Genomic DNA, 14,194 nt, shown 5'->3' on the forward strand with positions numbered 1-14,194 from the left:
ATTTTAATTTAGAAAACTGTAGATAAACATTCATTTTTTTAATGTTTTTAATTAATTTTGTAATTATTATTTTTATTATTTTAAAGTTATTATATATATATATATATATATATATATAAAAGTGTATGTATGTACGTATATGCACACACATTTATGTAAGTAAATACAAAATAATAAATAAATAATTAAATGTAAACCTAATGCATATAAATTTATCATCACCAGCTTTGATTTGTTTTTTATTTTTTATTAAAGTTTGGACATGTCAGTTACAATTTTTTTAGATGAAGTATTTCAAATAATATTTTGTGTTAAAGTATCACTATTTTGACACTGAGTTTTGCACTACAGAATTATAACATTTTATTATTGTAAGATGCATTTGCTGTTGTCTGCCATCCGGCATCCGGAAAATCGTAGCAGTTACAGATTACACCTTAAACAGGTGAAAACAAAACATCGCCTAGCCTATTCACACTTTTTTTTTCTCGAAGGGCTTAGTTCTGAAAGGTTCACTGGGCATTTTAAACACTGTATTTGACCCTAGATCTTAATCAAGACTGACACCTCTTCAAACCCCAACCTGAAAGGGTCCAACAGGTGTTTAGGGTGGGGCTTCTTATTTTTCTTTTCTTTTCTGGTCTCCACACTCTCTCGCTTTTTCCGCGCTCTCTAGCTCTCTTGTCCTCATCTATCAAAGAAGGCAGACACAAGGTGCAGCTTGGGGCTTTCGGACGACTAGAGCAGCTGTCAGCAGTAATTATCTCCTTCACAGCCTGAGCGATGGAGAATGACAACAAATAGATGAAAACAACCAAGAGGAGAAGTAAAAGTTGGCCAAAGAAATAAGTTTAGTTGATAGTAGATGGAGAAGTCCTCTAAGATGAGAACAGAGAAAAATAAATGGAATTCCTCTTTTGCATGGTGCTCAGTGCTAGGGGCTTTAATGCAAGTGTTAATGAAAGGGGTCCAAAAGAGGAGGATTTTGTTCTTTGTTTGGAGGTGGAGAGGGAGGTGTGGAAAGATGAGGGGGTGACCTCTCCCCTGTAGCCTGCGGCTCTGAACACGCACACACTTAAGCACTCAGACACACTCATACCGTTAGGCATTGGGGTCAGAACATGGAAGTTTCACCACTTACCTGTGACTTTAAGTCCCCTAATTCTACCCTGCTTCACGTGTTAAGTCATGGAAAACAGGATTTACCTTGTTAGATAACGTTTATTTACTATGTAGATTTAGTGTAATATTTACATTCCTGACTATTTATGAGAACTAAACTGAAAAAAATTTTTGAGCACATTAAAGGGATAATTCACCTAAACATGAAAATTCATGCTTATTTAATGTAATTAAAAACCTTTATGACTTACTTTATTTTGTATAGATGTTTTTTTTTGGTCTAATAAAAAGTCATTCGAGATCAGGGTTGTTTTGAATTCAGAGACTATGAAAATGTCATAGGTTTAAAACAACATGAGCTTGAGTAAATGATGACAGAAATTTCATTTTTGGGTGAAATATCCTTTAATATTCCAAACTAACCATTTGGACATCAACATCTATTCAGGATTAGACAACTTTATCAACCCAGAGATCCTACCTGGTATGTGGAGGTTTGCATAACTAAGGTCATTTACATATAGAAGTCTTTAATATTACAATATTTTAGGTCAGATAAAGAGTTATGGAAAACTTAATTATGACTGTGCAGGCACCTTCAGTAGTGGCACAGTTTACCCTCTCTTCCCGATGATTTCTACATTTTCTCTGGCCTCCAACACTCTGATCCTCCTGCAAAAAGAACACGTCTGATGTTTGGACAGTGCTTTTGTTTGTGTCACCCAACAGTACTGTACATTGTCTCTCTGTATAGACAGTCTATCTTTAATTAGTCCTTGTAGAAGAGAAACACTGTGATTCTTTTCTCTGTGTGGGCCATCACAAAGAAAGAGAGAGTGTCTTGTGTGTTTGTGTGTTTTGGGGGAGTTAGCGCCCTGTTGAAGTACTTGACACTCTGAAATCCTCTCGGAGTTGCATTATGGGATATTATGGTGCTTAAACCAAAGCTTCTTTACACTTTATCTGTTATGTCTGTTAATCAATACCAAGACGTGACGTGCAATTTGTTTTGAGTTCCACCTAATGATGCAATTTATCAGTAGATCTAAAATTGAAGAACCAATAACTTATTAAGTAGGTGATAAACTGGTATAAATATAGCTTGAATTGAACCAAAAATCTCTCTAGAACACATGAAAGTAAAAGAGCACAAGAGCCCCCTGCAGTCAGGTATCCATTTTCTCCTTGTCTCCTTGTGTTTTAGTTTCTTCTGATGTGTCTGTCTTGCTACTTTAGACAGGTTTAAGACAGGCTAAGAGCTGAAAAATGTTTATCATTACTGTTGGTATAAAGTATAGACCGCTGTGGTCATTTAGGTATTGAAAATGAATATGTAAAAACAGACTGCGATTATAGTGTGTAATTGGTAATGTCAGGTAAGAGTCGAGAGAATAGACCTCTGTGGGAGTTATGAGTGTGTGTGTGTGTGTGTATGTGTGTATGGGGCTGGTCTGTAATGAGTCCCTGTAGTGTGGAGTGCTGCTGACATTTCCACTCTAGCCTGAGAGTTAATGAGGTACTCAGGCCTTCACCAGCAGCTCACCGTATGCTGCATGTGATGCTCTTTAGAGTGCCAAACAGACAGTACCTCTATCATGAGCCAGAGAAACCCTGTGTAGATGAATACCGATGGTCTCTGCAAACTTTACTGGGAAATGCTATCTTAAAGGAATAGTTCACCCAATAATTCTATCATTGCTGGCTCCTTATGATGTTCCAAACTCAAAATGATAACTTCGTAAACGTTAGCTGTGATGACTCTATGGTCTTTTCCCTTAACAAAAAGAGGTGTTTCATTTTACACACAACAAAAAGGTTGAGAAAACAATGCTAAAATGTCTAATAAATCAATTTTTTGATCGCACAGATGACTCTGGCCTCCAGTGGAATCAGTTACCCCTGCCACCACCTGACTGTGTGCAGAAGATCTTCCCCTGCGCTCACGGTGGACCAGACAGACGAGGTAAAGCAGAATACACATCAACACCACTACAATGCACAAACGGTGTCAAAGCTGCTGTCGTTTACCTGTAGATGAGAACCATGAAGAAGTTATGTTTCTCTCATAATTTTTACATTTATATATTTAATTTCTGCTGTTTTTGTTTTTTAATTTTTCAACATATGGAAAGCCAGCATGTGATGCCAGTTTTGGCAATTCTAATGTTTTGTGGGATTTTTAATTAGACTGCTCCGCTCAGCCAAAATGGATAAATGATTGCCATTTTTATCTTTAATGAGAAACTCGTTGTTGGAATAGAAATGCAGTCCTGCTCTGAATTGATGAAATAATTTGTAGTGGGCACAGGGATTGCTGCTGAGTTGCCAGGCGTAGCACTGCAGCCAGACTTGCCCCTGTGTTTCAAGTCTGATGGCAACCTTTCAACAGATTGGCAACTATTACATTCTCTGCACCGTTCATATTAGGTTTGGTCCCCAATGTAGAATTAAAATAGGAGCTATTTTATTAACTATTATACTTTTATATGGAGTTGTAATTGGGCGGTCACTAATATAGGCATTTTTGGCTGACTCTAATAGCTATTTCTGTTGTTATTGCCAGGATTATAAATCTTTTGTTTGTTTTTTGCTTTAGTTTTTCCCCCCCGATTATAAACACAAATACCTTTCAGTGAAATTAGGTATTTTGATATACAGTAGAAAATTAGATTTTGATATACAGTAGAAAAGATTTATTGTATTTTTAGAACCTCTCATAGAAACAAATCTTTAAGAGGACTTTTATGGTTGAATTATTATTAATATTCAGTTTATTTATTAAAAAAATTTGTTTATAATTGGTTATTTTTTGTGTGTATTAGCCTAATCTAGGGATTGGCAAATTTAGTCATTCATGCCACAGTTGACACTGAAGCAGTTTAGAGTGAGAGAGAGATTCGTTTTTTATGTATGGACTTATTTATTTTAGAAATGTTCAAGTTCCTAAGTTTTGGATTAGATCCCCATTGGTGTGATCACAGATAAATTGTGCATCTCTAGTTTTGTCACATTAATTGTTTTTTTTTTAAGAAATTGCCTTCGTGTCTGTGTTACAGTGCACAGATGTTCACATGGTCAGTGACAGTGAGGGAGAGGATTTCGAGGATGCACCTGAGTTTGGTGTAGATGAATCTGAAATCTTTGGCATGGGAAGCTCGAGTTGTCGAAAGTCTCCGATGAGTAAGTTATACTGTGTCATTTCATCTGGGGTTGACCATGAAGGAATGGTGTTTACTGGATTATCTGTATTGATATATTCCTTCATCTTCCCTCAGTGCCAGAGAACAGTGAAAATGAGGGTGATGCCTTACTGCACTTTACTGCTGAATTTTCTAGAAGGTGAGATCCCTGGACAAAGTAACATTTCTAATCCAATTTCACTCAAGAAAACCAAACATAAACTGCATTTCTTTGTAGCTCAGTATGCGGTGTCTTGTGCACATTTTTTTCAGCACTGCTGGTTTTTAATAAGATGTTTTTAATGTTTGAAAATAGCTGCTCTGATATTTGGTATTTGCTTATTTGTGTGTGATATTTGCTCAGTTTGTGCATGTATGTTTTGTAGATATGGCGATTGCCATCCTGTGTTCTACATCGGCTCCTTGGAAGCAGCATCTCAAGAGGCCTTCTACGGCAAAGCCAGAGATGTGAGTATAAACTCCATAATTTACCAATTAATAAATGTGTAATTTATATCATGATTTTATTTAAATGTATTTTTTAATGAAATAATTTACTTTTTTATTATAAGTGATTTCTTTTATTTTATTTTAATATCATTAATGGTGACAGTCAGAGGTGGTACTGGAAATGATTGGGAAAACAGTGGGTGGTGGGATCAGGAAATGACCAGAGCTAGATTCCAGAAACCTACGTTGCCCACATATAAGCATATGCACTACCAGGTCACGTCTCTAACATTTCTTTTGAAAGTCATATGCTCAGGTATATAAACAACGCTAAGCGTTTGATTGGCAGAACTGCCCCCCCATCATGATAAATCCCCATCAAATTTCCGTTTCCCATTTGAACAGCTGAAGCTTTATTTAGAACAGCTTTGAGCTGGTTTTCCCGCTGTGTCCTCATAAGGAGGCTTGTATCAACTGACAGCTTGTGTGGATTACGGTCTTATTAGACTGGGAGGATGCAGCAAGATGTTCAGGGGGTTTTTGAGCGGGCTGGAATGGCTTTCTGCCTGCAGCCCAGCTGATCTCCTCCTCTCCTCAGCACAGGCGCAATATGGCCGCCGCTCTCCCCCGAGGAGACAGTTCAGTGTGTCAGTAAAAACAAACTAATGTAAGAAGAAGAGATGACCTTCTGTGTTCCTCTCTTGCAGACAGTCAGTGTTTTTCTTCACGGGTCATACATTTTCACTCTTTTATCCATGTGCGCTTCTCTAGTGTGCCATTCGCAGTTGTTCTCCTTTTGGGCTTCAGCCAGAGGATTTATCTTTAGGAAGAATTTAACAGGACATATTTAAGTATTAAGGTATGCGTCATTAAAAAGTACTTTTGAGTAAAAATGATGAAAGATGAATAGAAAATTCTAAAAATGGATCAGCGTGAACTGGAATGTTGTTCCGGTACAGCAAAGTCCCAAATGACTTATGAAAATATGGTAACACTTTATTTTAAGGTCTCTTAACTAGTTGCTTATTAGCATGCATATTACTAGAATATTAGCCATTTATTAGTAGTAATTAAGCACATATTAATGCCTTATTCTGCATCCCTAATCCTACCCAATACCTAAACTTAACAACTACCTTACTAACTATTAATAAGCAGCAAATTAGGAATTTATTGAGGGAAAAGTCGTAGTTAATAGTTAATAAGTGTTCCCTATTCTAAAGTGTTACCGAAAATATTTTTAGCGTATTTTACGATAAACACTACATTGTGGTATTAGTTAATTATGACGTAACGTGTTTGATTGTGAGAATTGTGAGAATATGGGAGATGGACCTAGGGGAAGCCACCCCCAGATGAACATTTTTGTTCATTTTGAAGTTAAGTGCCTCAATCTGGTGCACTTTGAGAGATTAAAATTAAGAGCTCCAACTCATTTTTAGTGTCCAAATTAAACAGAATAAAAAACCTTGCATTGATTTACATTGACGTTAAAGTGGAAGCCAAACAATTAGAATATAATAATAATACTTTTGTTGTTATTATTATTATTATTATTATTATCCATAAGACAGTAATATATTACTATTGTAATAAAACTGTACTTTAAAATAAATGTAAATGAACAATACATTTCATTTGAATTTCATAAAATGTATTTATTTTTTATTTTGTCTTAATATCTTCACTTGTAGGCTCTTATTTTGGTGGGAAATTGCCGTTTCAGTGAACATAGGTTTACAACACGTCTATTAACAAATCTTGTGAAATGCTTTAATCATATGACCACAAATATGTTGGAAATTATGCAAATGTGAAAGTAATGCATAACTGGTGCCCGTTGCATTCCCAAATGCATGTTAAACTCACAGCACATGCACTGTGAAGTAAAAACATCAGATCACGAGCTGATCATGTGCACACTTCTCTTTCAAACGTGCTGTGCAACAGACTATATATTTAATTAAATAACGTCTTTTTATTTTGGTTTCATTGACAGATGCTTTGTCAAAGCAATAGTGCAAAATGTGTTATTTTATTATCAAAAGTGTACAAAATATTTTCATTTTTAATACAAAACTGTGGCAGGACAGATTAGATTGGCAGGCCGCCAAAATCTAGGCAGTTAAATGGGAAACACTGATGAAATTTCTGCACACCAACATCACCATATAGAACTGCAAAAACAAAGACCAGTAAAATAGGATTCTCAAAGGGAAGCATTCAAGAAACCCATTTCAAACTGCTCAGGCCATTGCTCGAGCCACTGTGCTCACCACCTTTCAGTCAGCCGGTCTTCTCGTTACGTGTAGGTTGTTTAGCCACGGCTGTGTACATTTCATTTGCACGTGTGCATGTGTGGGATGGATTTTCCTGAGGGCACTTGTGCCCCTCTCTCATAGGCCTGAGAGGCTAATCACTAAGTAAAACACTACATGTGATGAAGTGTTTCTGGAGTGGGAGATGCTCTCAATCCATCCTTAATGAAAATGCTAGAGGCCCTGGAGTTCTTCCGGAGGATCAGAGGAAGACTCTTGAGTCAGGCCACCCATCAGCACACAGGCCTCATCACAAATCCCCTTAACATCCAGCTAATCACGCTAACCCTCCTCTGCCACCCGCACAAAGACGGCCATCAAAATTCATAGCTCCTTCGCGCCCTTCATGGGTTTTTCATGTATGAGTTTCATAGAGGAGCCTCCGTGATGAAGTGATTTTTCAGTACGTGAGAAAAGAGATACAGAGAGATGAGTTTTCTGACACCCGAAAGACTTGTTACCTTCGCACCCTTCATGGGTTTTTCATGTATGAGTTTCATAGAGGAGCCTCCGTGATGAAGTGATTTTTCAGTACGTGAGAAAAGAGATACAGAGAGATGAGTTTTCTGACACCCGAAAGACTTGTTACTGACAGTGCTGTTCTAACAGGAGGACTGATGAAAATTGATCAAATTGAAAAAATCTTGTCTATGTACACTGATCAAAATAATTTATTGATGTCAGTCATGCACATCCACAGGAGAAGTAACAATGTCTGATTCATGAGCGAATCGTTCTTGTGAGGCAAATGATCCTAATGTTTCACAGCACACTGGAGAGGAAGATTATAATCGCTGTTATAATTTAATAAATAAAAATTACTTGCATATTATTCTGTTTGTTTCATAGCTATCAAGAGGACTTGGAATATAGTGCGTGAGTCGTGTGAACCACTTTTATGATACTTTTATGGTGCTTTTGCATCCTTTTCAAAACTTAAGAAAAAACATTTCTTTAAAAAATGATCCTTTTTTGTCCTCTGGAAGAAAGAAAGTCATTTGGGTTTTAAAGTGACATGGGTGACTAAATAATGACAGAATTTTCATTTCTGGGTGGACTGGCCCTTTAAGAGTTGTATTAGAGCTTCACAAGGCAGCTCTTAAAGCTAAACTCTAATTATGCAACATGATTATTATTATTACTAGATTATTGTTCCGTTTTTGTTGGAGAATCTCTTATAGTATTGTAAGTGCCATCTGTTAAAGCAATCCGCTACAGGTCAAGAGAGAGCAGTAATATGAACTCCTCATTTCCCATTGTTTGCTTTCCTACAGGCAAAAGAGGATGATCACTTTCACCGTCTCTCCCCCCTCCAGCACATACACATTGCCTGTAATTAAAAACATCCTTTCACAATACTTTTACAAGATGATCGTCTGTATAACTAGCGTTACTCTCACGGTCAAGCAGGTGGAGCCATCAACAGAATGTCTTGCGATAATTTGAAAAAAATCAAGATTTTTTTCAGTCAGTAGAAGTGTGAACAGACTCCTGGAGTCCTGCTGGGGCCAGTTGCATAAACTTATGTTAAGACAGTGCCTTAAGTATGAGTTTGACCAACTAGCAGTTCACCAAAGGGTAATCAGTCTTATTTTTGGATTCAACTTAGACTAATCAATGCTTTTATTTAACTGAATTAAAAAAAATATGACCACACTTAAAGAAAAAAATTAGATGACTAACTTATAAGACTAGTCTAAACCTTTTATGCAGCCGGCCCCTGTAAATAGCATTAGATAAAAATTAGCTGTTTCTTACATCATGAGAAATAACGTGATGTTAATATCATTAGCAGGATGTTATGTTAATTCTGTTTCTGCAGTGTTACACTGGTAGCTCCACCCATAGTGAAATCTCATTGGTTCAAAATCTCTATTGATAGCGCATTAATAAAATCACAATGTAATGGAAGTAGTAGCAGACTGCATTGTGATGTACATCCAAGTGAAGTAGATTATTAAAAAAGAAGAAATGTAGGATGAGTGACTTGGTTCTGTTCTTTGGTTGTTGATTGAATGGAGGCAGAGCTAAATGCAAGCTTGCAATTGATTGTATAAAAAGATTTAATGGCTGGCGAAGACTGTCTTTTAACTGGAAGATCAAGTTATAACATTTTGATTCAAAAATTGCGAACTCAAAAAATGAAACATGCTTTGATGAATCATTCACAAAAAGATCAATAAGTTTAATTTAGAAAATTTTAATTTCATGCTGACTTTAAACGTTTAAATGGGTCTTGCTTAGTTTTGATTTGTGCTTCATAGCATTTTGCTTCAGTTTTTATAGTCACATTAATGCTGGAAACATTGCCTGGGTAGTGCACGGTGGAATACTACATTTCAAACCGTTATTTGTACATTTGGAAGACACTTTTACCTTATAGCAAATGCTCCGTTCAAGGTGGTTAGCATGTCCTTGATAAGGTAAATTCAATCGCAAGGCCTGTTCACATCAAGTTTAATGCAACTAAATAACACAAAATTTGAAAAATGTGTCTTTTTGCATTCAATTTTCATCATCCTCCATATTTCAATATCTGAATGATATTTTTTTTAATGACTTGTATCTGAATAAGTAATGACTGATTTGTTTAAAGGACTACAAAGTGGTACATTGTTTCATTCATGTTTTTAATGCCAAACAGCCATGATGCTTGGTGTGAATAGGCCGTCATTTAGCAGATAAACATGCTTTGTAGTCGTGCTGCTGCCACACTGACTCACATGTCCAAAGTTAGCCTGGGAATTCCTCACTTTCAGACAACTGTGTGAAAGCTAGTACTGTCCCACTCACAGGACAGATCAGCTTTCTCTCTCCTTCTACCCACCTCCCTCTCTGTCCTCTCCTCCCATGTTCCTCTCGCGTCTCTACCCTTTCCTCCTCACCATTTCAGGATTCTCGTCCCGAGCAGGTGGGGGGGACAGCTCAAGGTGACAGAAAGAGCTTTTGGGTCAGTTTCTTCCCCAGAACAGACCCAGTAATTTGGACTGAGCACTGATTTCTGCAGGCTAAGAAAAGCCCCACATAAATGAGGAAAAGAAAGGAGGAGAAAACAATGGGATGAAAGTAGAGAGGAGTGACTGTGGGTAATGGAGGGGCGTGAAACGAGGGAGCTGACCAAAGACTGTTATTAGCGAGAATAGCTTCTCCCCACCTCATTTTTTAGGACAGACTACAAGAGAGGAGTGGAAAAGTTCATGTCTCGTTTTCATCCACCCCCCTTCTAGTTTTTGACGAGTAAAATCTCGCCCTCTCTCCAGGTCCCATTTGCTTGTCTACCCAGCGTGAGTGTTTAATCTTTTCAGGGCCTTGAATTGGGCTCGTGAAAGAGGCCTGAGCTCTCTCCCACCAGGGGCCGTGCGGCTCATTCGAGAGCTTCAATCACTGTGCAAACAGCAGCGCTCCCTCCATACACGCCTCCGTAGAGCCCAACTTTCTCTCCTCCGTTGACACCCTCCTTCACTTTCCTCCCCGCTTTGCTTTCTGTTTTTCCGCCGTCGGACTGTTAAGAAATCCCTCCTGCTGTATTCGACGAACCGTCGGGGGTCAGAGCTGTAGGAAACGTTCAAAGTTGTTCTGTAATTCGGTGGGTTTTATTCCCTTGCCTTGTCTGGCGAAACTTTTCATGTTTGTGGCGGTGTCCGTTTTAAAAAAATTAGTTGCTGGGTTATGCGAGCGAGTGCCGTCCATCTGACGACGTAAATATCTATGGATTTGGAGGTGCGTCGACATCAGCGGTGCCTTCCTGTGCTAACCTGCGATGATGGAAGGAGGGCACTGGCATTTGATGCAAAACAAATAAAGCGATTTGTTTGGTTTTTGTTTTTCAGAGAAAGTTTGATTTAGCCTGCATCAGTTTGATTTGGTTTGGATGTTTGCTTTGCTCAGGGTTTGCGGGGAGGGCACTTGCTGTCTTTTTCTACTCGTGGACCCTAGTTGAAGCATTAGTGGCCTTAAAGCTCTCAGAAAGCCTGATGGTGAATCATGAAATAAGGGTGGATCAGTGAGCCGGGATTAGATGGGTTCTGGCTTCATAGGTAGTGAATTGGCCATTGAGGCTTCAGTTTTCATGCTTTTTTTTCCTGAAAATTGGATGTGGGAATGGAATAACTTATGTGGGTATTAGTTTGTAAATGGGTGAATGTCTCTCTTTATTCAGTGCAGATATTTGGTTAGGAAATTATTATTTTTTTTTGTCAAGTGTGCGTTCTTCCCCCGATGTGAATTGAACTATTTAGTGTGTGTGTGTGTGTGCGTGTGTGTGCGTGTATATACAATTTTTATATAGTTGTGGTCAAAAAAAACTAAAACTAATATACAGTTGCTGCTCAAAAGTTTACATACATCCATATTATTTTGATAAAATTATTAACATTTTGCAAATTCTGCAAGATGTACATTTTTGACCACAAGTGTAGTTTTACATAAATACCACTTACACCAGCTACACATCTATAACACAAATATATCTATATCATTTTAAAATATTTAAATGTTTTTATATTATATAAATTATATATTATATAAATTTATATTATATTATATAATAATGTAATATTTCTGTTTTATTGTATTTCTGTTTTAAAACAAGATTTTTATATTATTTTATTTTCATGTTTTTTTTTCTGCTGATTAGATGTTGGGGATGGAATAACTTCCATCCCCAAGAGCGTGTGGCCATTAGCACCTATTTGGAACTATTTTTTTAAATTTAATTTGATTTGTTTTTTCATTTATTCTGAAATGATTTCTTCATTTGGCTACAGACTCTTGTGGGCAGCAGTTGCTTTTCTGTTTTCCAAATTTTCTTTTCAAATCACTAAAACATCAATATGAAATGAATTGTTAAGGAACCACAAGCATCAAGATGAATTTTAATCATATCCATAATCTCAATTCGTATGATCCGTATAACTGTTTGTATATGCTGTGCTTCTGTCATTCAGAGAAAACTGCTGGCCATCTACCTCCACAATGACGAGAGTGTCCTCAGTAACGTGTTCTGCTCTCAGATGATGTGCGCAGACTCCATAGTGTCATATCTCAGCCAGAACTTCATCACATGGGCCTGGGACGTTACTAAAGAAGCTAATAAAGCCAGGTAACACTGTTTAGCATGTTCCTTCCTTTCATCTCTCTCATCGCATGCACTCACAATGGCAGTCAAACCCTCCAGAACGGTGGGGATCGGAAGCATTTTCACACTCAAAATGGATGATCTCTTAATGAGAGGCATTCCTCCCTTCCCCCCTCTCCTCTTCTGACTCTCTCCTCATAGAGGGCTTTAACAAAAGATGTCGTGTTTGCTCACTGAGGCCCCGGTAGGGCAATCTGCACTAATCTGCCCCGCTAAAGGGTCAGTTAGACACACAGCCATCATAGAGCACACTCCTCAGAATGTCTTCATTTCAGGATGCCAATTACAGAGGTTTTACATTTTGTCGCTGGGCAAATGCAACTTTTGGCCCTCAGAAGCAAGAGAAACATGCACCTAAAATAGCATTAAGATTGCAAAAACAATCTGTTCTGCTCTGTTTCAAATGTACTTTGATTCAACCCGTGCAAAGATGTACTCAATGGCTTCATTTCAAGATGGCATTTATGGTGGTTTTGTGCTTTTTCTTTGGTCAAATGCAACTTTTGGTCCTCGGCAGTAATAGAAACTTATGCCCAAAACAGTATTAAGATTGCAAAAATAAATCATTCTTCCCTGTTTCAAATGTGCTTTGTTTTCGAGGTGTTGAGTAAACTGTACGAAGATCCCAGATTGCTTCAGGTAGAAACGGAGCATGCAAAATAAAAATGTAAGGCCAGAAAAGGAAACGAACAGAGAGAGAAAAAGGGCGAAGCTGGTCAGGCAGCAGATGGATTCTTCATTGGTCCCAGCAGGCTTTGCTTCTGAGCAGGCCTCTACTTTTCCTTCCAGTAGGCTTCACCCTAAAGGCCTCCCTCCGGAGTGGACGGGGAGAGAAAGACCAGCTAGTGACCTGCTTCTGCAGGGGCTCCTTCAGTCCAGCCTTGCCTCTATACCCCTCTCCCTCCCCTTCTGCTTTTTGCCCCAGCTGAGCCTTTCTACCACAGATTAAAGGCGGACAACATCTGGGGCTATTCATAATGCGAACAGAGAGAGACACACACACACACACAATCCCACATCCTTATACACTGACATACTCATACGCACATACACACCTCATTCTCACGCTCCCGAGCCAGGCCTGACTGATTGGTGATTGTGGATGGTGACTGGCAGTGTTTTTCAAAGCTAACTCTGTGAATGAAGCCTGTGAATCGCTAATCTCTGACACGATCACATAGACTTTCAGCATAATTGTGCATTAATCCAGAGCCCAAATGTAATTAGAGTGAATGTAATTAGCACCCACAGGTGCTACAGGTGCTCTTTGTTACTGGTATAAGTAAGAAAAAGCTGCAGGTCACAATTTGACTGTGTATTCTAGCAGATACAACGTTTCTTCAATCCATTTAGGCTACGTCCACATGAAGCCAGAGCTTTCCCTATCCAATCTTTTTTTCCCCCTTGTCTCAAGAAATATCTGCGTCCACACAAAACCACGAAACCGACACAAAACGATGTAGTATACATGCCAGACCAGTATGTGGCACTGTAATTCTGCCACAGAGATACACTAAAAAAGGGAGAAGAAGACTTGGACTATGCGCATAAACCTTGCTTGCGGTATACAAACGAACATGGAACAATACATGTATTAATCTGTGTTAATGTTAGTTAATAAAAAGACAATCGTTCAGTGTTTGTTCATGTTTTTGTTGCCGTTACGTGATGTAGCGGTGTCTGACTAGGGGCTAGACGTGGGCTGATGACGTCATCGTTTCAGAAAATATACGGATTCGCTGTCCACACGAAAACGCAGGGGCGGCGTTTTCAGATTTATCCACTCTGGGACCCGGTTTAAAAAAAGATCGGTTTCACTCTCCCTAAATGCCGGATTCGTCTGGACGAAACACCTATACGATACAAAATGTATGCGTATACAGCTAAACGCGTCTCCGTGTGGACGAGGCCTTAAACTAACTCCTAAAGTTTATGATATTCTTCATATTCTGTGTGGTGGTCAGTTCACACTGATAGAAATTAATCTT

The 14,194-nt window shown here is 38.3% G+C and overlaps 1 protein-coding gene across 2 annotated transcripts in view; it reads left to right on the forward strand.

Moving 5' to 3' along the window:
• Nucleotides 1-14,194, forward strand: part of LOC107707577 (FAS-associated factor 1-like) — a 72,962-nt gene that overhangs the window by 36,884 nt on the left and 21,884 nt on the right. For both annotated transcript variants that reach the window (XM_016511643.1, XM_016511644.1), the window contains exons 9-13: nucleotides 2,990-3,085; nucleotides 4,179-4,302; nucleotides 4,398-4,461; nucleotides 4,688-4,769; nucleotides 12,016-12,170. In XM_016511643.1, coding sequence (XP_016367129.1) covers nucleotides 2,990-3,085; nucleotides 4,179-4,302; nucleotides 4,398-4,461; nucleotides 4,688-4,769; nucleotides 12,016-12,170 — 521 coding nt within the window. The remainder of the gene's footprint in view (nucleotides 1-2,989; nucleotides 3,086-4,178; nucleotides 4,303-4,397; nucleotides 4,462-4,687; nucleotides 4,770-12,015; nucleotides 12,171-14,194) is intronic.

This window comes from Sinocyclocheilus rhinocerous, unplaced genomic scaffold (assembly GCF_001515625.1).
Source record: "Sinocyclocheilus rhinocerous isolate Xijiao unplaced genomic scaffold, SAMN03320098_v1.1 scaffold1166, whole genome shotgun sequence".
In the NCBI taxonomy this organism is placed as follows: Eukaryota; Metazoa; Chordata; class Actinopteri; order Cypriniformes; family Cyprinidae; genus Sinocyclocheilus; species Sinocyclocheilus rhinocerous.